This window comes from Lasiosphaeria miniovina (genome assembly GCF_030549165.1).
Source record: "Lasiosphaeria miniovina strain SMH2392-1A chromosome Unknown B0T26scaffold_5, whole genome shotgun sequence".
Classification (NCBI taxonomy): Eukaryota; Fungi; Ascomycota; class Sordariomycetes; order Sordariales; family Lasiosphaeriaceae; genus Lasiosphaeria; species Lasiosphaeria miniovina.
Genome location: NW_026848224.1, coordinates 3,752,965 through 3,776,037, shown reverse-complemented (window position 1 = coordinate 3,776,037; position 23,073 = coordinate 3,752,965). Strand labels below are relative to the sequence as shown.

Below are 23,073 nucleotides of genomic sequence, written 5' to 3'. Positions count from 1 at the left end.
CCATATCGGGCTAAAATTTCCAAGTCAGTCTCGGCTATTCATCTCTTCTCCCCAAGACTAGTAATGGGAGAGTGTTAAACAAGGACGCGAACCCGACTTTGTTGGCTGGTGAAATTTGTGGCGGCAGCTCTCCGATCGCATTTATCAACGCTTTCAACTCGTCAGTGAAGTCGAACGTGAGAGCTGCTTGGTAATCTTCAATCTTCTTTACGGCCTTCAGCACTGCTTTCTGGGCATCGGATAGCCCGGCCCGGGAACCGTCCGAATCTTGACCTGACTTTTCATCCGATGGCGGATTATGGGATGCCGTCGCCATATCTGCTGGGGACATGTGCCAATTGGCACAAACGCTGGACGGTTTTGCGGCCCAGCCGATCGCGGGTGCCGAGGTTGACGACTGGGAGCTATTGGGTCTGGAATTTGGTTGTTCCATCATCGAATACAGAGCAAATACGCCCTGGGTTGAGGACGACGCGGTTTAGTCGGTTGTGGGAGTAACCCTATTTAATTTGAACCGAATTGAAAGAATCCTTGTTGGAACTTTGTCGTTAATATGAAGCAGGAGAGACAAGGTAATTTGAGGTCTAAAGAGCGGAGTTTGGCTGCTCAGAATAGGTTCAAATTAGCCCCGCTCTCTCACTCACTTGCCATTTATACCTAGCAATCAGTGCCTGTGCTAGCCTGCCTTGATCCGGCATTGAGCTAGTCTGCTAGAGGAATCATACCGAGTTAATTCAATACTTCACAACATGCAAAGGAAACGCCGAGGAGTCTAGACTCGTCGAGAATGCGCGCTCCCGGGCCCTGATTCGTTGCCTCGTAATGCACCACCCTGTCCTGATTGGTATAGTCCCTACGGCGACTAGCGTGAGGCAACCAAAGGCGAACCACTTTGCCTTCTCGTGGAGCACTGACGAGACTCGAATTCTGCCACCCGGCCCCACGAGGCAATTGACAGGTCGTAGCGGGGAGTCCCCTGACAAGTTGACTGCGGCCCGCGGCATCGGCGGGTATCGAATATTCCACCCCCAGAGCCCGTTTCGAGTCCCTGCCGTCCCAAAGTTCGTCTCCTCCAAGCTCCCGCCATGCTCGAACCCGCAGAGCAATGCAGCAGGGGCACTGAATCAGGCGAGCATGAAATCGTCGATTACATGGACAATATGGACGGTAGCCTGCACCCAGCCCTAGCACATGGTCCGGTCTTGGACCCAAACACGGGCCTCTGGGTGAGGAGGAGGTCCCCGTCCCCCGTTCAACTGTCAGTCAAGCTATCCCCGATGCGGCCAAGCATTAATGATTTTGTTGACATGGCGAGCCAGCGACTTCCAGGACCTATACAGCGAGTGCTTTAATGCACGGGATGCGCTGGTCGCCACGGCCAACAAGTACCTCGCCAGAACCAGCCAGAGTTCCGTCGACATAGAGCTGAGCTACGACTGGGCGTCGGTCCAAACCGCTCTTGAGAGGGCTTGTCTGGCGCTAGACAAAGCAGCGGCAAAGGACAAGGAAGTGTCGGGCTTCACCGGCAAGCTGAAGCAGGGGTTCCAGTCTCTGTCGAAATGCCAAAACAGGCAAGGTCTTTACCGCGCTGATCCCGAACGACCTCATGTTCTCGTCCGCCCTGTGCGGCGGCCTCAACATCATCTTCAGCGCTCTAGAGCAGACTGGCTTCCACCGCGAGGCCGTCTACAAGGCCCTCGAGAGGCTCCCGCAGATCTTGGGCGACCACGACGGCTACATCGAGATTGCCGCCGACGATGCGGAACTGCACCGCCGGACAGCCAAGCTGTATGCCGAGGTCTGTTAGACTCTGGATCATATTCTGAAGTGGTTCATGATGAATGCATTTGGTTAGTGCCTGGTCCTCTCCACCCAATGACAATTGGAACTGACTTGCGCGAATTCTCGACGCACAGTGGCCGGAGCAAAGCGACTGCTCAACCCGTCCGGCTTCACCACCAAGCTCGACGACCGCATGAGCGAGGTCAAGCTGGCGACCAAGAGCTTCAAGAACCACATTGCGCGCATGATGCCACAGCGGCAAAACGAGCTCATTCAACTGCAGAGCCACGGCCTGTACCAGCATGCCCTGATGTCGCGCCAGCTCGGCGAGATTAGTTTCGACCTTAAGGACCTCAGGCGTCTGGTGATGTCGGTGGAGCGCGAGGATATTCTCGACGGCGTGCGAGCCGAGGTCTTCCAAAGCCTGCAGCCTGTTCTGCAAGACAGCATGAAACGTCAGTCCATTCAAAAAAAAGACACTCCCATCCCATATCTTCTTCGTCTAATCCCTGCTCGTGCCAAACCTCAGGACTCATAGCAGAGCACGCCACGGGCTTGATCCAGGCGGGCGGTATCTCCCCAGGCCCAGCCACACCACTCTCCCCGCCATCTCCAGCAGCACCACCAACCCCAAGCCCCAAAGTGACACTCAACCGAATCCTCAAGACATTCCTCTACGACCGCACCCTCGTCCCCACCGACATCTCCGCACTGCTAGCCCTCGGCTCGCCCAGAATCGGGCCCACACAGCTCGACACAGACCGGCTGCACGCGCTGCAGAACAACGCCCGGCTGCGCGCATGGCTGACGATCGACGAGCCGTCCGCACTACTCCTAGACGGCGGAGCGAGCGACGCGCAGTGCAACACAACATCGTATTTCGCCGCGCACGTCATCGACTCGCTGCGGCGCCGGCACCAAACCTGGAGCAGCAGCAGCACTGACCCGCCGATCACGGCCATCACGCTCGCTTACTTCTGCAGCCAGCACCGCGACTACCGGCGCGACGCGGCCGGTAGTCCCGCCGAGCTCGCACTGTCGCTGCTGCTGCAACTCGTCGACAGGCACCGCGGGTTTGGCGAGGCTGCGCTGTGCGACGTGCTGCAGCGAGTGGTGCCGGACGATGTTGGCAGTGTCGTGCGCGCGCTGGGCCGGCTGGTGCGCGCGCTCCCGCCGAGCGCAGTGCTCTTCGTCGTCGTCGACGGACTCAGCTTCTTTGCTCCGCCGCCTAAGCGGCGGGCGGGCACACGCGAGGTAGTTCGGTGGTTGCTGCAGAATGTTTGTGCTCGGCAGCGCTCGCAGTCGCGGGCGCTGGGGGAGGATGGGTGTGAGGGGCGGGGCGGGCCCACGGTCAAGCTGCTTGTTGCTGGCCCGACCAGGCTTAGGTTTGTCGAGGACTTGTTTGAACGGGACGAGAGGGTCCATATCCCTGCGGACCCCCCGCCACTAGGTGTCGATCGGGATGCATTATGTTGATGACTGCGAGGGGTGTTGTAATAGCCTGCTCGGCGTGGCTAATCGGTATATATGAACCTTAGGGTAAGTCGGCCGTACTACTGCATGATTAGATGCGAGAAGAGATGTTCAAGTTCCGTGCCCAAGACCGCCTACAATTTCCACAGCTAGGCCATGTCCAACGACCTTGTCGGCTGGCAAATTTTAGAACAAATGCAGCTCGATCTCGTCGCCCAGGGCGAGCGCATACAGCGGCAACGGTAGCCCGTCGTCAGCCTTGGGGTGGCTGCGGTAGTCCATCTTAAGCACCACTGGGTATCCGTCCAGAGTGGCGTCGACGTCGATGTTCTCCGGAGGGTTGCCGCGCAGCTCTGCGAGCGGCCAGCCCGTGTCAAGCGGTGCCGCGGCGACGAGGCCCCGAACCGCGATGTACCCGACTACCACGGGGGAGAACTCGCTTGCTTTGCTCCCGCTGTTGTTATTGCTGCTGGCGCTGCCGAGGTACTCAAGGTTGGAGTGGAGGAATTCCAGGTAAAATGCTGGGGTGAAGCTGCCGTCCTGCCAGCTGACGTGGCCGTCGTGCGATGTCCAGCTCCAGGTGGGACGGCGGGGCCGGGGCTGCTGCTGTTGGGCAGCGGCTGTGATGGTAGAGGGCGGATCGTCATCGCCATCACTGTCAGAAGACGACCAGTATGTGTCGCGATAGTTGCGCTCCCAGGCGAGGCCAAATGCGAGGCGCGACAGCCAGATGCCGGCAAGGTACGTGTCGCTGCCCGAAAGACGTTGCTTGTTCCAGATGCTGGCGAGGCCGGCCAGCGCAATGAGGCAGTCGGCGGGCCGCGTGAACTCGCGACGGCTGTACTCGAAGCTGACGAGCTCATTGTACCAGAATCGCACAGGATCACGGTCGGGGTCGCGGCCGTCGCCCAGCACCGTAGCGGCCTTAGTGCGGAACGTGTTCTTGACGAAGCTGTTGTACCACCGCGGCAGCGGGCTCGCCAGCAGATCCTCGAGCCGGTACAGCTCGCGGCACTCCCACACGGCCTGACTCGCGGCGAAGTGGATTGTGCGCGGCGACAGCACGCGCTCCTGGTACGTCCAGCCGCGGGTGTTGAGAGGCGACTACTTGAGCGGTTGCGGGTCTGCTTCCGGCTATTCGAGGTGGAAGATGAGCGTGGACGTCTTCCCATCGGACAGGGTGTTGGTTATCTCAACGATTTGCACCGTGTTGGTCTTGCCCCACGTCAGGTGGTCGTGAGGCATACTCTTGTCGTTGAAGCAGCCCCCCAAGCTGTGGCCCGCAACGCTAGCCGCGATGGTCAGCAGTGACCCCTCGTAGATAGACCCCATCTTGACCGACTCGGACGCCCAGTCGTCCTGCGAGTCTTGCACGATGCATAGCGCGTCGATCCAGAGATGTCGCACGCCCATCCGCCTCGTGACTTCGATGGCGTCTTTGAAGATTTTGGCCAGAGTCTCGATTCGGATGCCTCTTAGCCGATCTGCCAGGTTGCTTGCAACCGTTTGTCCTCTGGTGGGAGAGTCACGCCCCAGCAGTGGCTCAGCGCCATGTACGTCGAGATTTTTCCCCGGTGGTTAATAACTAGCCGGACAAACTCCTTGTTCAGTGTCTCCATCTCTCTAAAAGCATCAACGTCAATGAGTCTCAGAGGACGCTGAGACTCTGGAGGTCCGCCATACACAGGATCTTTTCCATCTGGCTCGGCTTGATTATTACTGTTAGCGAGGGAGCAGCTGTGGCTTTCCCTACACTCTTCGAGACAAGAGCGTATAAGTTGAACGTCTCATCGGAGCGCGTGTTAGAGAGAGATCGGTTTGCGACAGGGATTCCGTAGGCCGCAGCGGGGTCACCTTGAACAATCAGCCTGAGTCAGCTGTGGGAATGTCATTGTCGTTTCGGCCGAACTCACCAATGGGTGTCGAGACGTATAGGTCGCGAATGACCGATGTCTGATCAACCTCCTTCGCCTCATTGCCCTCCTTCCACAGCTACGGGTTCTTGTCCAGGGTAGTGACCTACGTTGCAGTGACCCTGAGCTCGCCGCCCTGTTCGACGGGGGTCTTGGGCCCCAGCTTCAGGCGCGGGTTTTTCCAACCATTTGGCGTGTAGTTGTGGCGCTCGTAGAGCATGTAGCACAAGCCACACCACCGACGGGTCGCCTGCAGGAACCGAGTGTCGCTGACATGTTTGTAGCCCTCCTCTGGAGCCAGAGCCTCCGCCGTGATGTGGCGGCAGCGTGGGCACAGCGCCCGTGTCGGCCGCTCGGTAAAGTCGATGGGCGAGATGAAGGGTCACGACCCATGCTTCGAGAGTTGTTTAAACATTTGCTAAGCGCAACACCGAATGGCAGTCGCAACGACAAATGAGGAAGTAGAATTGTCGAGAGCTGGATGCCGAATTTGTGAAGCAGGTGCGGTCAGTGAAGAGGTGAGCGAACATCCGTGCGTTACAAGGCAGCACAGGGCACGGGCTAATCAGGCTCCCGCAGCCGCGTGGTGGGGCAGCGCGAGGGTTGGTGTCCATTGGCTATGGCGGTGTGGCGCCCCTACAGTTGAGCCATATCCCCTGACAGCACACACCTAAATGAGAGTAGTCAAGTACGATCCTAGTGCAAGCCGCAGCGCACCTTCCACAGAGGTTGCGGGCTCGAATCCCAGCAGCAGACCGACCCTTTGAAGCATTTCGACAACGTACTATTCCAACGTAAGCACAGGGGCTCGACAGAAATGCGGCCACTCAATTTGAATATACACCGCCAAGGACCATCGGTTGACTGTACTGGCGGATGACCGTACTGGGTAAGGGATTCTATTCTTGTTTTTCTATATTTTTTCCTATTTAATCAATACCTATTTCTTTCTTTCAAGTCGCCATTATTACGTACCTTACCACTCAATTCCACCTAATACTATCGTTGCACTCAGCCTTTCTCACCCGACCACCACCTCGCGTGCCATCTGCCTTCCTCGGCCACTATTCAGGTTTTCTTACCAGCAAAAACTTCTAGTTAGCCCTAGTCACAATCTTCCTCATGTTTATCTTACAGTATCATAACTATTCTCTTCTCCCACCGGTGGCCAGGCGCAGGTCCACTAGCAGTCTAGCACCACGGAGTTTTCCGTGTCGTCGACCGTGGCAAACTTGTGCATCTTGAGCAGCTCGATGCGTCACGCAATTGCGTTCCGCGCCTCAACTAATGGAGAAAAAAAACCCCCCTTTCGTTAACTTTTTTGCTTGATTTTTACTCCTCCAAAAACAGCCGGAAATCGCTTGTTGGGAAGCTTTGTTGATCTGCATGAGGCAGCTAAGGGAAGGATCAGAAATTTAAGAATTATTTACCATGTTTTCCTCCCAAGTTGAGTTGGTCCTCTGGCGTTCACCAACACTTTTCGCCATTTTCTCAATTCATTCTTTCACGGTCAAATACTAGAGCGACGGCTAGAACACTGATTTCTTCCTTTTCCCCGCGCTGCGTGCGTCCATACCTTCTCTCGTCTTCTGACTTCTGGCCAAATTACGGTACCTACGTATACAAAGCATTAATGCCCTTTCAGCAGTGATTGCACTACGCGCCGCATGAGACGTATCCAGCGGTGCCACAACAGGCTTCCGCGCAGTTCCAGCCGTAAAAACCCGGCGCATTGGGACAGACGCCATGCCAGTCGATGGCGTTCGTCGCCCACTGCACGCCGGTGTACGCTGGCCCGCCCGAGTTGCGAATCACCTCGCCGCTCGTCATGCACACCGGCCTTTTGGTGGCCTGCGCCTGCACGAACGCCTTCCACTCGAAGTCGTCCTGCGGCGAGTACAGTTACTGGGATGACCACTACAGCGGCTAGCACCCACCCTCGCAGGACGCGAAATTCGCCAGCAGCAACGCCCGCCCAAAGTCCCATCCAGCAAACCCCGCGCCGCGGATGCTGTACGACACGGCGCTGTACGGCACGTACAGGCTGCCCCTGACCTCGGCGCGCGGGTTCGTCAGCGGCGGCCAGATGCGGCTGGCGCGCAGCGGCGCGACGTCGTACGTCTACAGGCCGACGCGCTGCGACGCGCCCGTCACGAACCCTAGTGGGTTGGCCGCGGGCTTGTGCTCTAACTACAACAGTTACTGCGTACATTGCACCGATGCTTTCAAATTGAACCGGTTTTGTCCTTCCGTGATGTTGAGTTATGGCATGTTCATGTTGTTTTCTTGTCTTTCTCTAAAATAAAGCCCCATGCCATTGAGGTTCCGCCATGCCGAGTGCGGTTATCCTCAAAAAGCCGAAAAGTTTGAACCCAATTCAACCCGAGGTAAGTTTGAGAGTAGCCTAAAATGACAGACAGAGTTATGTGCCACAGTGTCTCCCCAGCACGCCGTAATTCGTAGAATGGGGCAGAAGTATCAACTCTAGGAATGCTACCTCGTGCGAGAATGCTAATTAATCATCTCGGCTAGCTGGGCCCGCCGTCTCCATGTGACGACGGCATGCCAAGACGCTCTCCACCAAAATGTGGGTGTGGCGAATAAAGCCAATGCTAATCAAATGGCAGTTTCAGAAAGCTTGATGAGCAATAGCCATTTTTTGGATATCAGACCGCCTGTGCGGTTGTGAGTGGTTGACGGATGAAAAGGTCTCGGAGCTAAGACGAAAGACGCCTCTCCCAGTGTCACCGTGCGCGGCAAGTAGAGAAATGTTGACTAGAACACGAAGGGAACCCACGCGTCAGCCCGATGTTCACGAAATTCCAACCCCCTACGCATCTTTCAGCTGACTCTCACAGACCCATGGTTAAGCATAAATTGTTAGAATGACGTGCTACCAAGAGTAGCAAGGGGGTCAGGGGTGAGATGCATTTCGTGGGGGATGCATCTCATTTCAGGGGGGGGGGGGGGGGGTGTAAACAAATTATACACCCCACCCCCCGGCCCACACCACCATCGCCAACCCATCGATATTGAACAAGGGGCAACTTGACCACAGCAAACCACTGATGAGGTGTGTAGCCACAATGAACCCGTAATTATGTGCCATTACTCATCTCACCGTGGCACTGTACGGGGCACCAAGGTACGGCTGTGATGGTTACCATCATGATCATATCACCATCGTTGAGACTCATGGCCGTCGTGCCGATGCACCGGGCCCTCGGTATGGATACGTGCATGTCCATTGCCTACCGAGTTAGCCACCAGCTGGATGAAGATACGTTGTAAGCAGCTCTCCTTTGACACATACTGTAGCGAAAGAAAAACGCCTCACAAGGAGCCACGACACACAGCCGCGCGTGGAACCCAGCCGTGGGCGAAGACTGTGGCGGGCTGTACGTGAACTACTACTACTGCGTGCTCGCGCCGCTGGACCTGGCCGCTATCCCACCCGCAACAACGCAGTACACGTTCACGAGCCCATCCGAGGCGGGCCTCCCTACAACAACCTGGAACCTGAGAGAAATCGCCATACTACGATCAACGTTCTCAGGCGCCGCAGCAGGGTATCTGGTACTGGCACCAGCATCGACGAGTGCGGGTTGCGCAGACCTGCAGGACGTGTTCAGCTTGGCCGCGAATGACGTCGAGGCGTGGAACACGGGCGTCGACTGCACCGCCACCCTGTCATCTGGTATCTTGTACTGCGTTGGCGACCCAACGGCGCTGCCCAGCCCGCTGCCGACCTGATTTTCCGGATGAGAGAAGGTGGTGCGAACCTTGGAAATTAGCGGTTCCTTGTTATCAAGTTTCATGGATTTGAATGTTTATGTATCTTATTTACAGACCCCCGGGTATGTATGAGACTGCCATTTTGGGCCGAGTCTGTTTGAGCTATATGTACATGAATAACTATGTTCTGCCAAGTGCCCAGGCAACGGCGGCAAGAAGTGGTCCAGCCGGCCGGGATTGATTAAGAAAAATGTGTAAGGAAGGCAACACGGGCAAGAAAATTAGATGACGACGATTCCTTACTCGTTCGCAATCTTGACCAGAGCCTTGCCAAAGTTCTTGCCCTGGAGCATGCCGATCAGGCCGTCGGCGGCGTTGTCGATGCCCTCGGTGACACTGAGCTGGGCCTTGACGGAGCCGTCGGCGAGCCACTGGCCCAGCTTCTCTTGGTGGTCCTTGGCATAGACAGGGCCCATGCCGGGGTCGCTCACAATAAAACCGCGCATGGTGAGGCGCTTGGAGACGACGTGGAACAGGTTGCGGATCGGGTAGCGCTGGTCGACGGGCGTGTTGTAGCCGGCGATCTGGCCGCACTCGACGATGCGGCCGAAGAAGTTCAGCTTCTCCAGCGCCGCCTCGAGCTGCTCGCCGCCGACGTTGTCGTAGTAGATGTCGATGCCCTCGGGCGCGAGCCGGGCCAGCGCGTCAATCGGCTTTTCTGTCTTGTAGTTGAAGGCGCCGTCGAAGCCGAGCTCCGTGACCAGCTTGACCTTCTCGTCGCTGCCGACGCTGCCGATGACGCGCAGGCCCTCGCGCTTAGCGATCTGGCCGACGACCTGGCCGACGGCGCCCGCAGCGCTGCTGACAAAGATTGTCTCGCCGGCCTTTGGGCGGCCGATTTCGTAGAACGACGACCACGCCGTCAGCCCCGGCATGCCGAGCGGGCCGAGGAACAGTCCAAGGTCCTTGAGGCCGTGAGGGTTGTTGAGCTTGGTGCTGATGGCACGCAGCGACTCGGCGTTGAGCGTCGCGTACTCGGCGATGGGCAGGAATGCGAGGACCAGGTCGCCGGGGGTGTAGTCTGGCGTATCCGACTTGAGCACGCGAGCCACTGTGCTGTTGCTGATGGGCTCGCCGACGAGGAAGGGGGGCGAGTACGACTTGATGGTGGGGTCGCGCATCTTGCCGCGTAGGTACGGATCGAACGAGGCGTACAAGATCGCCAGCGTTACACCGCCGGCGGGTGCCGGCGCAGAGGCATCGAAGCTGCGGTCTTCGACGACTAGATGCTCGCCTGCGACTGGCACACCGGTCGGGATCTTCTTCAATATGAGCGTCTTGTTCGTCATGGCGAAATGTGTGGGGGTTGCCGGGCTCTGTGCGTGAAGAAGTTGGGATGCGGTACTACTGCAGTGTCTGATCTTGGCGGATCGTTGGCGTACTTTGTTGCTAGTGTGCCGTATTTGGGGTGAATGCTTCTCTTTCGTGCCTCAGATGGCGCCGTGAGTGGAGGGTAAGTCGTTTATATAGGTGTGGCCAGCATCCTACGCCTGACCAATTCAGTGTGGACTGGCACCAGAATTACGCCTGCAGGCACACCCAAGCACAACGTGCATCGGTTCGCATGGCGACATTACACAATAATGTGGAGGCACTGGCTTAGAAAGCGGGGGCAACGACGCAATCGTCAACGGAGAACTTGGGAGGTGGTGACGTGGGGATCTGGCCAATAGCTTGGCGAGATTCGCGAAGGGAAAATAACAGACAAAGCCCACATCAGCGGCGGCCCGCGAATTAACGACCGACCGTGGGCAGACTTTCCCGCGGCAGAGCCGTCGTGGCCTTTGTGTGGTGGGGGGAGGGGGTTTCACTATGTCGAGCGTGCCGAGGTTCGAGGAAAGGGGGAGGATTGATAAGCGTGCCACAATTCAGCGGCAGTTTCCGCCAAGAATGGAATTTTGAATCTAAATTTTCTGCAACAGACCCACAAAGGCCTCGATTACTAATCGTTCGTTGAGCACCAGAGTTGAGGGATTGCTAAGCCGGCAAGCACCTCATTCGCCGCACGAACAAGAAATGGGCTGGTCGTGCCACAGCTCTGGGCCGGGTTTCAATTCTCGGTCAATCTGATGCAGCTGCCGCTCCGATCCAAGTCGTGATGTTCAGCACCAGCAGGTTGCAGCCAATGTCGTAGCTGAGCTATCTCTTCGAATTACTGATCATTTGGAAAATTCATCATCCGAAATGGGAAATGACCTCCATGGCTGGGGTGTCATACGGAAGGTGGCTTGGCTCTGTCTCACGTTTGGTGATTCTGACCCGCCTAGATTTGTTCACTTGCACGGAATATTTCCGACATCATCTTGCAGACTTGCACACGAAGCAGTTGGAACAGGATCTAGAATCGGAGCAGTAACCGAAACGAGGTACTCTTCAATAAAATCTCTCTTTGCTGTCGACTACCAATTCAGATTGAAGACCGCCTCGGTCGGCAGCCCAACATTTAAAACTTCAGCGCCCACCAATTCGGCCCCACCATGCCCGTGTTGTTGTCCCATGACCAGTGGGTGACGGACCGAGCACACCACCTGCCAACCAACCAAACCCAAATAATCCAAGAGTTTAGGTTGCGCGGCCGTGTTAGTAAGAAACATGCCGACGACGGCACTACTTTTCGGCACATTTACAGCCGGCAGTGAACACACCCGAACCGCCGAGAGGTCGGCCCATCAGTGCGCAAACTGGAAGTCAAGGCGCCTGCTGCCCTGCAGCCTTGTCGTCCGGACATAGGTAATCCGCTCCTGCTCGGTCAAGGCCTCCCAGACTCTCCTCTTCTGCTTATTGCGATAGACATAATATGCCTTTGTGAAGAGGAACAGGCCAATTGAGAGAAGGTTGATGACGACCAGCTTGGTGTTGCCGTCCTTGTACAGCGGCTTGTCGTAGTCGACGTAGATGAAGTTGCCCGTCAAGTTTCCGAGTTGCACACACATCTTGTGGCATTGTCAGCGTCGATGATATCCTCGGGGGAGGGGAAACATATGGCCAGACTGGCACAGGGTAAGGAGCAAATACATACATTGTACAACGCAGCTGACACGGTTCGCGCGCCGACGTTATTTGAGTTCTTCGAAACCCAGGCGACCAAAATCGCGTCTGTGCGTCGTGTAACGGGTAAGCAAGTGGCTTAGCAAAAGGGCAATCGAAAAACACAGAAAATGATGGGGCAAGTCGTGGTACATACGGCAATAGGGGTAAGAGAGCAGGACCGTGACGAGCGCAAACGTGCCCCACTGGTCCTTGATGATGCCCGGCCACCACCGAAGCGCAATTACACAGGGAAGCGTCCAGAACGACTGAAGCATGGATACAAATGTGCGCTCATTAAGACGTTCTGAAAGTCTCGTTATCAAAATCAGGGTTATGATGTGCATTGCGGCCTATGAGAATACTAGTTAGCGCACGGGAAAGATGCGACGGGGCCGGCTGGGGAAGGGGCTTACCGAGGGGATGGTGAGGAGGTTGGTTGTTATGGCACTAAAGCCTATTGACCTCAGCGTCAAGGTGAGATAGTAGTAGGGCGGGATCTGTGGCAGGAAGCAGACGAGGCCGAGGGCGTAGACTGGCCAGAGGTCGTAGTCCTTCATGGCCCGCCACAGGCGCCGTGGCGTGATGGCCTGCCGATTGTGCATGTCGCCCTTGGAAGGGTCGTCACGCAGCACCCGGTTGACCACGATGGCCACCTCGCGGTCCGTAAACCAGCCATTGGGTCGGAACCACGCTTTGGTCTGAACGGCAGATGCAGGCATCAAAAAGAAGGAGGCGATCCCAATAAGCAGGGTAATGAGACCTTCTACCATAAAAAGCCAGCGCCACCCGGCCCAGCCATTGACTCCGCGGAGTCGCAGGAGACCAAATGCCAGGAAAGAGGTGATAATGGTCGTCACCGAGAGAGCGGTCCAGAAGTAACTGCAGGGGTTGTCACATCAACATGGGTCCGGCATTCGGCCTATAATGAGGGGAGTATTCTCACCTGAGACGGATGGGAAGCTCACGGGATGTGTAGAAGTAGGAAAGCCACAAAACAATGTCGGGGATGAAGCCGCCCTGAAAAAGGAACTAAAGTCAGCTTTTTCAAGCCTGGAAATCATAGATCGGAAGTGGAGGAAGCCGTACCTCCAACAGACCCAACAAGGCTCGTGTGGCAAGGAACCCCGACCTCGTAGTAATTGCGCACTGCGCAATAGCGACAACGGACCATAGCACCATTTGCATTGGGATCCAGCGGTCCGGGCCTATTTTCTTGGACACGAGCTGCGACGGCAGCTCAGCGAGCAAGAACGAGACCAAGAACACGACGTTGCCAAAGTTGTAGTCTTGAGGCGAGGAGGTCAGCTAACCAACCGGAATTGATAAGTTGGGCCTTCTACACGCGCGATAAGCTCTCATACCGTTGGTATTCATTTTGAGATCGTCAAGAAGATTGTCGGCCAAGGCTTGCGAGAGATTGCCGCGGTCGACCTGCAGAGCGAAGAACATGACACACTAGATTCGGACCCAGTCAGTCTCGGAAAATCGCACCTTGCACCAGATACTGCGGGTGTCTCTTACAGCCCAGAGGCAGACTCGCCAGTCAAGCTTCCGCACGATGGCCTTCTCCTCTTCCTCGGTCCATGTAAGGGTGGGGTCGAAGACGTGACGACATTCGTACTCCGCCTTGTCGTAGACCTCTTTCCAGTGTTCCACATTCGCCGGTGTGTTGAATGGGTTGTCTTTGTCAATTTCGTTGTCCTCCGAGCCCGAAAGCTCGCTTGAATTCACAGTCTCAAAGGTGGCAACATTTTTGGCGTTTGGCAAGTCAATTTTCTTCTCATCGACAAGCTCGGGCGGGTGTGACCCGGGGAGCGGCGACTTGGAAGACATCTGGACTGCCACCTGCAGACACCGAAACAGGTGTCCCTCAAGAGTCAGGGCCCGAAATTGAAAGGCTCTGTACCGTTAAAATAGTGTTTCTGGCGGATGTAGATGAAAGCGAGCCACGAATTGAGCGGAAGAGTGATACAGCTGGTAGGACATGGACTAGGTGTCGGAAATGTCATTTTTTATAACTTTGTCTATTCAGAGTTGCCATCGATGTCGGTATGAGCAGGGGTGGTATATGTGACATATGTTCATATGGCGTGCTGTATGCACCAACCCAAAGCAAGCCATGACCCCGGTATTCAAGACTTTATCTGCAGGAAGACGTAGCAGCTATCGAGTAGGGCGGAGATCGTTCATGATAGCCGTCGAGTCTGGACCTTTGGACTAGCGGCCACAGGACATGGAGGTTGGGGGGTGGGTTGGCTACGACAGTGTGCCGAGGCTAGTGGCCAGGGAGCCCTTTTGCTTTTTTTTTGGCTGGCTGGCTGGTATCAATATCAGAGCATATTCCAACGTGGGGGTGCCTGTTTCGGAAATAGGCGCCCTTTCAGCAATGTGTAGTGCCATATCTGGTTGATAAAGCCGCAGCGATTTCTTTCCCCGGTGGTGTCGTGATTTCTGCCGGCATGAGACGATCAAAATTCCCCCTTCAGACTCGTGAGAGATAACGCACCAGTCAATAATACTTGCAGGTACCTGTGTTAAGCGAGTGCAAGGTGTCGCCAAGCTTGTTAGGCACATTGCGAGGACAAGGTGAACGGATCAGAGCGTGTAAATAACCTCGCGACGGCAAATGGATTACCAACCCTCCAATATTCTTAGCATTGCTCCTAGAAGTCTAGAATTTGCTGCCGGCGAGCAGGTTGAAATTTTATTGCTCATTGTCGCTCGCCACTTCCTGTCGGAGCGTCCATAGTGCGTCAGCGACCCATGAGATGACACCATAAAGTGGCAGCAACCCCGCTGCTCCGCATGTCCTCATGTCCCACCTGACATCGGACTTAAAGCTCAAGGAAAGACGCCATTCAATCGAACGCTGAGGCAATACGTCCAGAACCCGGCTTTTACACAGGTGACAGGGCGCAATGCGCTCGGCATGATTAAAACCGAATAGATTCGAGGACGAGATATGCCACGATAAGCGCCAGCAGAGGTGCCAGCTGAATTGACGATGCATGTCCTGTCTTGGCACCTGAAGAGGAATCGCCGGAAACATTCCTCGGGGGGACTGTTAGGTAGATTGAGGCAGAATTGAAGTTGATCTGGGGTCACAGTCAGTTATATGCACTCAGCGATCCAGGGAAAGTCGACTGCGGAGACCTATCATCTTACCACGTCGTTCGAGGCAGGGCAGGTTTTGGTAATTGGGGGTCCATGTGCAGTCTCGCCTCCCATGCTTATTATCAGGTTTCCCGTCTCGTAGTTGAGATCATCGAACGGAACCTGGAAGTACTGCGGGGGCCCTGCAGCAATGTCAAGCGTCTGCGACGCCCGACCCAGGGAGACGGTCAAGGACGTGTTCTGAGCAGAGACGGCGATAACATTGATAGCGTCAATCACGCCTGCCCTGGCCGACATGTTGCCATGCTGTCCCCACACCGTTCCTCCGTCGGCGCACTTACTGATGTTTACTGGCGTGGTTCGGTAGTAGGCGATTGCCGTTCCCGCCCCCATGGACTTGGGAAAGGCGACCTCCTCTCTGCCAGCCTTGTATGCTGCAATAAAGTACGGCAAAATGGCCCTGAATCCCGCGTGCGACATACCGGAGACGTAGGGTAGCGCTTCGGCAATGACCTGCTGCGGGCGGATATCGGCAAGGCAGTGTGACTCTGCAAAATCGTTGAAGCTGATGATCTGAACCATGTCGGGCATGATGTCGATGACCTGCCTCCATCGATCGAACCAAAGCCTGTCGCTCGATGCGTACCAGTTCTTGTCTAGCTCTGGTACCCCTGACAACCCATTCAGCGACCAATCGCACGAGTAGGGACAACCCAAAGTGAATGGAAAATTGGAGAATCCTGTACTGACTGGTGTAGAAATAGGGGCTCACGCCCATGATGTACGCCTCGCCGTTGAGCGATTTTTGGTACTGCTTGTTAGCGTCCGTTGTCATCCTCAACTTACCGGGCTGTGGCCACGCGGACCAGGAAACTGGGACATGGCTGCTGGTTAGCACTATTGCCATGACGGAGAATTGCCAGAAATTTTCCGATTGAGACCAACACTCACAAGCGCCGTTAATGTCCCGGACCGTCCGATTTATGTCTTTCGGCCCCTGAATTGACCAGTCGGGGACCAGGAAGATGCCGCCATCAACCTTGGACCGGACCCATTTCCAGTCGTTGGCAAACGAAGCCCCCTCAAAGGTGCCCACTAGCGGTTTGCTGTCGACTTTGAACTGCGCTGGTTCGTCCTTGAACGTGCTGGTCAAGTTCGCGATGTTGTCGACAGTCCAATTTCCAGCAGCGGCAAAGTCGAAGGACAGGAATACCGAGAAGTTTCCGAGCTCGGCTGCCGCGCCGTACGCATTGCGGAGTGCAGTCGTCGAAAAACTATCGTTGGCTCCAATGTTCAGGGCAAATCCGTCAATTGCGGCGTCTTGGGCGACTTGTATGTCTTCTTTCCATGTTTGCGGTGATTAATTGAGAGTCCAACCTACGGGCTCACGCGACATTAGTACGACAGAAGCCGAGAAAGTTGGAAATAAGAGGTAAGGAGAATGGAAGCGAGGAAAAGACGTCGAATACATGTAGATTGAAAGGTTCTTAAGATCGCGTGGCAGCGATTAGCCGAGGAAAGGCGCGCGCCGGTTGCCAAACGCCAGGTGTTCCACTTTCGTACGTACCATGTAATGGGCAAAGTCGGTTTTCGGGAGCACCATCTTGTGTGCAACTGTGCTGGTTTATCACTTGTCACTTGGCAGTCAAAATCCCGCCCCCTCGACCGTCGCAGAGTAGCCTCACAAGGAGCTCATGACACGAGACAGGTGCGGATCATTAAGTATCATGTCTGCTCCTGCCCCACCTCGACCTGCTTTTTGTTCTCATCCGAAATTTACTGTCCTGTCCAGGTAGCGAGTCCGATTTCATCCTGCCCTCAACTTTCGCCCATGGCGCCTAAATTCACCGATAACCGAATACCCCACCAGGCGTGCCTCGAGAGCCACACCTAATTTCGCGATCTGTGGAGGTAGAAATCACGGGCACCCCTACACTCTGCTGGCCGCCCCAGAGGGGAAGTGCCCACGATACAGAATATGCAGGGTCTTGCCACTTAACCGCTTCCGGGAGCGGCGACCGTTGATTTCTCGTGATTAAGCTTTCGCCTAGGACAGACTTGGAAAGACCGAAGCCAAGATGACTCCACCCACCCTTCAACTTCACGTCATTTTCGTCTTCTCGGCCGTTCCGTCCCATTGCTATCTGGATTGGCAGCTGACATCAGAACAAAACGGCGCCTAGAAGATTCAAATCTCGCCACAGCTGAAAAATCGGCCCTCCAAAGGGCGTCGTTTTGTGATTCGGCCTTTCTGACCTTGTACGCCGGCTGGTGCGACAACATCTTGGACGAATCCCGCCCAGACGCTGCGGTTCTTGGCATGGTTCGACTTGGGCAGCACGACTCCTTTTTCTCTACTCCGTATGGGTTATCCGAAAACCTCTAAAGCCTTCGTTCTGCGCCGTTTAACGCGTGCGATTTTAGACTCTCGCACGATTGTGTTTTGGCGGTCGGAGGAGCTGATGGTCGCTGCTTATCCAATGTCCCTGGGCACAATAACCTAGACCTAGACCACACGGGAAGACTCACCTGATCACCAAGCGAAATTCTTTCGGAAAAGAATCAGTCATTCAATGTCGACCGTTCAGGTTCAAGGCGAGACCAACGTCCACCTCCGGCCCGAGCCTTCGGGATGGTTTCATTCAAGAGCCCACCGTCCCGCTTTGGCGAACGACCAACACACTAGCTGATATGTAGACACGTGGAAATTTTCCCAAAGGCTGTGGGGTGGGTTATCACATTCCTTGTCGGCGCCCCGAACGCGGGTCAAAAGCCGCCCCATCGGCCAATTACTCGCGAACCAAGTACCCCGATATTAGACGCGTGAGGGTCTCCGAATGACCGTGTCAGTGGCGGATACGAGAACCCCGACGATATTCTCTTGCCCATTGACCACCAATACCATGGGACAAGCACCTTTTTTTGTTCCTGTTCAGAACTGCGACATTTGAAAGGGGCTGAGAGTGGGTGCAATGACTCCGTTTACAACATGAAATCCAGATATGTGGATGTTGCCAGATAAGAAAAAAAAGCTGACCGATTTCTAAGAATTAGCTCGAAGCCGCAGAGATTCCATCCGCTCGATCCTAGGAAAGAAGGATACTAGGTTAGGTACACCAAAATATCGTTGCTACCACAATTCCCTCGTAGCCATCTCCAACTGACCAAACCCATTAATATAATTAGCCCATGTTCTCCCCATCGATGTCCAACATTAAAACCGTGCCCTTTACCAACTACTTCTTCCCGTGTCAATGCCTCTGGTTCCACTATGAATGCGTCTTCGTCCATTGCTTCCCCATCGATGTCCAACATAAAACCGCCCCCCTGCCCAACTGCTTCTTCCGACGTCAACACCTCTTCTTTTAGCAACGTGAGTGCCTCTTCTTCCAGTGCGCCCCCATCGATGTCGAACATAGAGCTGTCTTCCTCCTGCATGATCGGCAGACGGCCCCCAGGCTGCTGCCTCTCGTAGCCGGCAGCGGCGGCGGCACGCCTAGCCGAGCGGCGCACCTGCCGCCGGGACTTGGCCAGAGCCACAGCAAAATGATCCTCCTTCGCGGCCCTGTGACGTCGCACGCCGTCGTCGTCTTGGCCGGCTTGACGCAAGCCCCCGCGGCTGCCGCTCCCGGACCCGTGCAAGAAAATGTCGTCCAGAGCGTCAGGCTGCTGGGCTCGGCCATTTCTCCTCCGCCGTTTCGGCGACCGTCTGCCGACCTCTGGCGACGAGACCTCGTCATCGCTTTCCTCCCGATCGCGCTTTTTTCCGATCATGGTTGCTCTATTCAAGTTGCCTGCCGCTGCCCGTGCTGGTGGTTCTCGTCGACGTGTTGCTCGACGTGGTGCCACCGCCGCCGCCGCCGGCTCCTTAGCTGCGGCTTGCTCGGCCGCCGGCTCCTCGGCCGGTGCTCCGTTGTGCGCCGCTCCGTTGTCTGCCGCTTCTTCTTCTTCTTCTGCTGCTACTTTTTCTGCCGCCTTGTTGGCCGCTGCCGCCTTGTTAGCTGCTCTGGTTGCCTTGCCCTTTGCGATCCTGTTATCTCTTGTTGCCTTCTTGGCTGCTCTGGTTGCCTTGGCCTTAGCTTGCCCCTTCCCTCGTGCTGTCATATTTGCTTCTTCTGCATTATCCTCGACTTCGGCGGGCCCCGGTGGAGGATTACCGGCCTGTGTATTGCCGGCTTTTGTCGCGGCCTTCTTAGCCGGAGTTTGCTTCCTCGGTCGTGGAGGAGGTGGAGGAGGAGGAGCAGCGTGGGCAGCAACTCCTGGTCGTCCTGCCGCCGCTGTAGCCTGCGCCGCTTCAGCACGCACCGCTGCCCGTGTGGCACGCCGGGTACTTGTATATACAGGAGCAGGGGGTACAAGAGCAGGGGGTACAGGGGCAAGGAGAACAGGGGTTGGGGGGATAGCAGCAGAGGGCTGCCATTTTTTTACCCCCCTGTTTTCTTACTGGGCCCCGGTTGCTGCTCATCCTCTGGAGGCTCATCATCTGACGGCTCATCCCCTGGAGGCCCATCCCCTGGCGGCCCATCTTCTGGCGCCTGCTGAGACGCCTGTCGATACATTTTCCTGGGACGGGGCGTTGTCCCGCTCTTTCCCCTTTCATTTTCCCTGCACCCTTTCCTCTCCAGCTTTCCGAGCTGCGATGCGCTGTCTTTCTAGCTGGATTTCATTAGCGGACGTAAGATGGGAGAAGCGTATAGGTCCACGATCCGTTTCTTCCATCTCCAGCTCCTCCTGTTGTTCCTTCTGGGCTTGATCAAGCCAAGGATTGGGTCCTTCTTTCTTCCAGTACTTTCGCTCCCAAGGTCGAACTTTATCGTCCAACAATCCATCTTCGGGGATATCGGCCCCTCTGGGTTGGTCCTCTGTGGTTTGGTCCCCTTTTTTGGGGTCCCATCTGGTTGGGTCCCGGATTTTCTCTCCCTTGGGGTGACTGAATCTGAAATCCTGGGTTTCTACCGACCAATCTGCTGTATTTCTCGGACGCTGGCCATCGATGGGTTGCCCTCTTGGGCCATTTTGTCGCGGAACGGCATCGTCTATTGGCTGCCAATCATTATCCGCTGGAATTGTTCGTGCCGGTGCCCCGGAACCACCTCCCCGCACCCTTTCTTGAACGCAGAGGTGAGGCGGAGGGGGCTGGTTTCTCGCCTGCTGTTGGGTGGCTCTGTTCCTCGCGGCTCGCTGGGTTGGAGACTCGTCGTCAGGGTGTGAGTGGCGACTTTTGCGGCCACTTGTGCTTGGAACTTCCGGACTTGGCCTATTGGAACCGTGTCTCGGCTGGGGGGCTGGGGTCGGAGAGCGTCTAGTCCTTTAGTAGTGCCAGTTTCCCTCCTGCGCTTGGAAGGGTTGGCTTGGCCTTGTGACTCGTTGTCAGAATCATCTTGTTCGTCCGACGATGACTCGGGGTCTGCGGGTTGGGAGTTTTGTGACGGGGGGCCTGCATCACCTCCAGAATCACCATTTCCCTGGTGGCCGCCTTGTCCCCCTGGCTTATGAGGCTTCGGAAAGTCATTGGAACCGCTCCTGGGCTTGGATTCGGAACAATGCGGGGGTATATCACCCGACTGGGATAGACTCCCACCTCGTTCGGGGTTAGCAGCTGCCTGGCGTGGGTCCAGATCGCGTAGCCGGGACACGTAGTCTGGCCAGTCGAGGGACGCATAGCTTGGTATGGACTGGCTTCTATCTTCCCTGCGGTCCCGACCTGGAAGCTGTTGGCCTCTGTTTCTGCCGCTAGAGTCGGCGCCCGATGGACCACCCGACTCCTGGCCTCGAGGCTCGAGAATAGACCCTGGCAAGAGAGGGATGGTCTCTCCCTCGATGTACGGTTCTATGCAGTAGGGTCCTCCGACATGTCCGTCCAAGGCCCGCCTGGCCTCGGCCTCGGCGTTTGGAGAATCTGCCCTGCACGGAGGCTCCCAGAGCCGGAACCGGTGCTTCTGGTTCGGCTGCGCCCACAATACATGGCCTCCATACTTCTTGACCATCAGCTCGGCCCCCTTCCATTCGAATTCAATTACGCGCTGGGTTACTATGGGCACGACCGTATCGATGAGGAAGTCGATCCCAGGCACGCGGTCCCGCATTTCTGGGCTCGTGAACTGCTTGGGCGGCCCAACCTGCAGCTCTTTTATTTCCCACGTCTTGAGCACGCGGTGCAGTTCGGCGCTGTACGGCGACACCGTCCCCCCTGCGTCCTACTTCCAGTGATCCAATTGGTAGCTGTCCAGGCGGCTCACAAGATTAACGTCGTAGTCCTCGGCGGGGCCGCGTGGGTGCTGTGTTGTGTACGTCACCAGCTTTCGGAGCACGCAGCCCAGCATGTGCATGTCCTGCCAGATGCCCGGTGCTGCATTCTCGTTCCGGGGGGAGGTTCTCGGTGACTCGTTCCACCACTCCTCCGGGTCCGTCTCCAGGTTGGCCCTGCTAAACCCCGTCAAAACAACCTCTGGGAGGCACCATTTATGGACGTCCTTGCAATCCTCGTCATCTTTTCTAAATCGGAGCAAGACGCGCCCGTCGTGAATGTCGCGGTGTATGATGGGCACCCAGTTAGTCCTTCGCTCTGATTTCCTGTCTTTGTCGTCGAGGTCCTCGCGCGTTAGACCCGTGTGTAGGAAGATGAGAGCTCGGCCAAGCTGTTCGGCGATGTGTGCCACACAAAGTACTCGGGGAAGTGGCGCTTCTCGTGCCGGAAGGCTTCGATCAGCTCCGCCAGCGTGCCGCCGTGGCTGAAACAATAGTACAGCGACAGGACCTGGATGTCGCCGTTTTCGCCAATGTCCTGCTGCTCTCCGTTGGGGAAGTAAATTTCAAGTATTGTGGGGAAGTAGGGCTCTTCAGGCAGCCGCACCTCGATGAATTCGCTCTCATGCTCATAGCGTGCGAAGCGCAGATCCGACGGCACTGGAGACCTAAAGTTGTGGGATATGATGTTCGGGTCCTTGGTGCCGTCTTCCGTTACTGAGTAGGAATGCCGCAGCAGTCGCTTGTTGATGACAACCTCACCCCAATAATTTATGTTCACTAACCGGTAGATATTCCGGCCGCTGCCGCGGATTGGATCCAGCAGGAGATATACATTGTCAGGTTCTTCGAGCGAGCCGTCCCTGAGAATATTGCCTTCGTCAGTTTACGTTTCATTGGCCTTCTCTACTTGTTCCTGGTACGACTCTGACCTGTACTTGAAACATTCTTTGGGGCTCATCCGACTTGGCCTCATCGGAGTTGGATTCCTCGGAGTTGGACTCCTCGGAGTTGGACTCCTCGGAGTTGGACCCATTCGACTCTGGGTGACTCCTTTCGTCTTGTTTTGGAACCGGCGCCACCAATATGCTGGGATCGAACATCCCCCCTATTCCTCGATTCATTACGGACAATGGGGTTGCGAGTACTCATGATTGAGGGTCATTGCTGTGCCGGATGGCGATTTTTCGCTCTCAGTTCAGCTGAAGCTCTTGTCCAGGAACTCTAGGAAGTGTTGAGTCGGCCGTGACCTGGCTTGGCTTTGATTGAATCTGCTAGCTGATGTTACAGTGAAACGTCAATCTTTGACTCGCCGGCCTATTTTGAACGCCACCGTGTGTACATTTTCAACTTGTATTCGCCAACATTACCATCTTTGCTCTTTATTGTTCCCGCCACCCGATGTGCCGCTTCCGGATCCAGGACGGCCAGCTGCCACCGCCCGGACAAAGACTCGCACATGAAAGACCAAGGTCGCCTTAGTGTCGAGCTTTATAACAAGCATGCATGTTACGAACAAAGAGCATTCGAGCAACACAACGCAGGCACCATTCAACAAATGCGGGTTTTGCAGCGAGAAACAAGCATCGGAGTACCCGTATGATCCGTTCCATCACATTTCCACGATATTTGAGATGGAAAATGGAAAATACCACCTTAATCGCCATTTTCATTTGCCTAGTTCTTCCCTGGTTGAGGTATTTTATTCACGCAATTTCTT

The 23,073-nt window shown here is 55.8% G+C and overlaps 8 protein-coding genes across 8 annotated transcripts; 2 read left to right on the top strand and 6 right to left on the bottom strand.

Moving 5' to 3' along the window:
- Positions 1-1,085: 1,085 nt before the first annotated feature.
- Positions 1,086-3,258, top strand: B0T26DRAFT_753624 (uncharacterized protein; the record flags this gene model as incomplete). Its single annotated transcript, XM_060445713.1, has 5 exons — positions 1,086-1,258; positions 1,320-1,471; positions 1,572-1,802; positions 1,917-2,237; positions 2,312-3,258. 5 exons carry the CDS (start codon positions 1,086-1,088, stop codon positions 3,256-3,258), a joined length of 1,824 nt encoding a protein of 607 aa, XP_060294851.1.
- A 183-nt stretch (positions 3,259-3,441) lies between these two features.
- On the bottom strand, positions 3,442-5,388 carry B0T26DRAFT_753623 (heterokaryon incompatibility protein-domain-containing protein; the record flags this gene model as incomplete). The annotated part of the gene is made up of 4 exons (XM_060445712.1): positions 3,442-4,359; positions 4,453-4,713; positions 4,785-4,878; positions 5,279-5,388. The coding sequence occupies 4 exons, from the start codon at positions 5,386-5,388 to the stop codon at positions 3,442-3,444; spliced, it is 1,383 nt and encodes a 460-aa protein (XP_060294850.1).
- A 1,536-nt stretch (positions 5,389-6,924) lies between these two features.
- On the top strand, positions 6,925-8,921 carry B0T26DRAFT_753622 (uncharacterized protein; the record flags this gene model as incomplete). The annotated part of the gene is made up of 4 exons (XM_060445711.1): positions 6,925-7,014; positions 7,114-7,330; positions 8,314-8,455; positions 8,525-8,921. The coding sequence occupies 4 exons, from the start codon at positions 6,925-6,927 to the stop codon at positions 8,919-8,921; spliced, it is 846 nt and encodes a 281-aa protein (XP_060294849.1).
- Positions 8,922-9,202: 281 nt separating this feature from the next.
- On the bottom strand, positions 9,203-10,252 carry B0T26DRAFT_742173 (uncharacterized protein; the record flags this gene model as incomplete). The annotated part of the gene is made up of 1 exon (XM_060444071.1): positions 9,203-10,252. The coding sequence occupies one exon, from the start codon at positions 10,250-10,252 to the stop codon at positions 9,203-9,205; it is 1,050 nt and encodes a 349-aa protein (XP_060294848.1).
- Positions 10,253-11,632: 1,380 nt separating this feature from the next.
- On the bottom strand, positions 11,633-13,826 carry B0T26DRAFT_650908 (major facilitator superfamily domain-containing protein; the record flags this gene model as incomplete). Its single annotated transcript, XM_060438226.1, has 8 exons — positions 11,633-11,896; positions 11,983-12,059; positions 12,148-12,343; positions 12,407-12,872; positions 12,937-13,010; positions 13,080-13,279; positions 13,355-13,448; positions 13,515-13,826. The coding sequence occupies 8 exons, from the start codon at positions 13,824-13,826 to the stop codon at positions 11,633-11,635; spliced, it is 1,683 nt and encodes a 560-aa protein (XP_060294847.1).
- A 1,032-nt stretch (positions 13,827-14,858) lies between these two features.
- B0T26DRAFT_782529 (glycoside hydrolase) lies at positions 14,859-16,710 on the bottom strand (the record flags this gene model as incomplete). The annotated part of the gene is made up of 5 exons (XM_060446726.1): positions 14,859-15,778; positions 15,858-15,980; positions 16,059-16,445; positions 16,485-16,491; positions 16,675-16,710. 5 exons carry the CDS (start codon positions 16,708-16,710, stop codon positions 15,150-15,152), a joined length of 1,182 nt encoding a protein of 393 aa, XP_060294846.1. The 3' UTR covers positions 14,859-15,149.
- Positions 16,711-18,157: 1,447 nt separating this feature from the next.
- Positions 18,158-19,877, bottom strand: B0T26DRAFT_804298 (uncharacterized protein; the record flags this gene model as incomplete). The annotated part of the gene is made up of 4 exons (XM_060447123.1): positions 19,552-19,877; positions 18,341-19,375; positions 18,242-18,267; positions 18,158-18,193 (listed from the first exon to the last, which is right to left on the bottom strand). The coding sequence occupies exons 1-4, from the start codon at positions 19,664-19,666 to the stop codon at positions 18,158-18,160; spliced, it is 1,212 nt and encodes a 403-aa protein (XP_060294845.1). The 5' UTR covers positions 19,667-19,877.
- Positions 19,878-20,143: 266 nt separating this feature from the next.
- Positions 20,144-22,477, bottom strand: B0T26DRAFT_677845 (uncharacterized protein; the record flags this gene model as incomplete). Its single annotated transcript, XM_060440153.1, has 4 exons — positions 20,144-21,304; positions 21,347-21,680; positions 21,767-22,229; positions 22,264-22,477. 4 exons carry the CDS (start codon positions 22,475-22,477, stop codon positions 20,144-20,146), a joined length of 2,172 nt encoding a protein of 723 aa, XP_060294844.1.
- Positions 22,478-23,073: the final 596 nt, after the last annotated feature.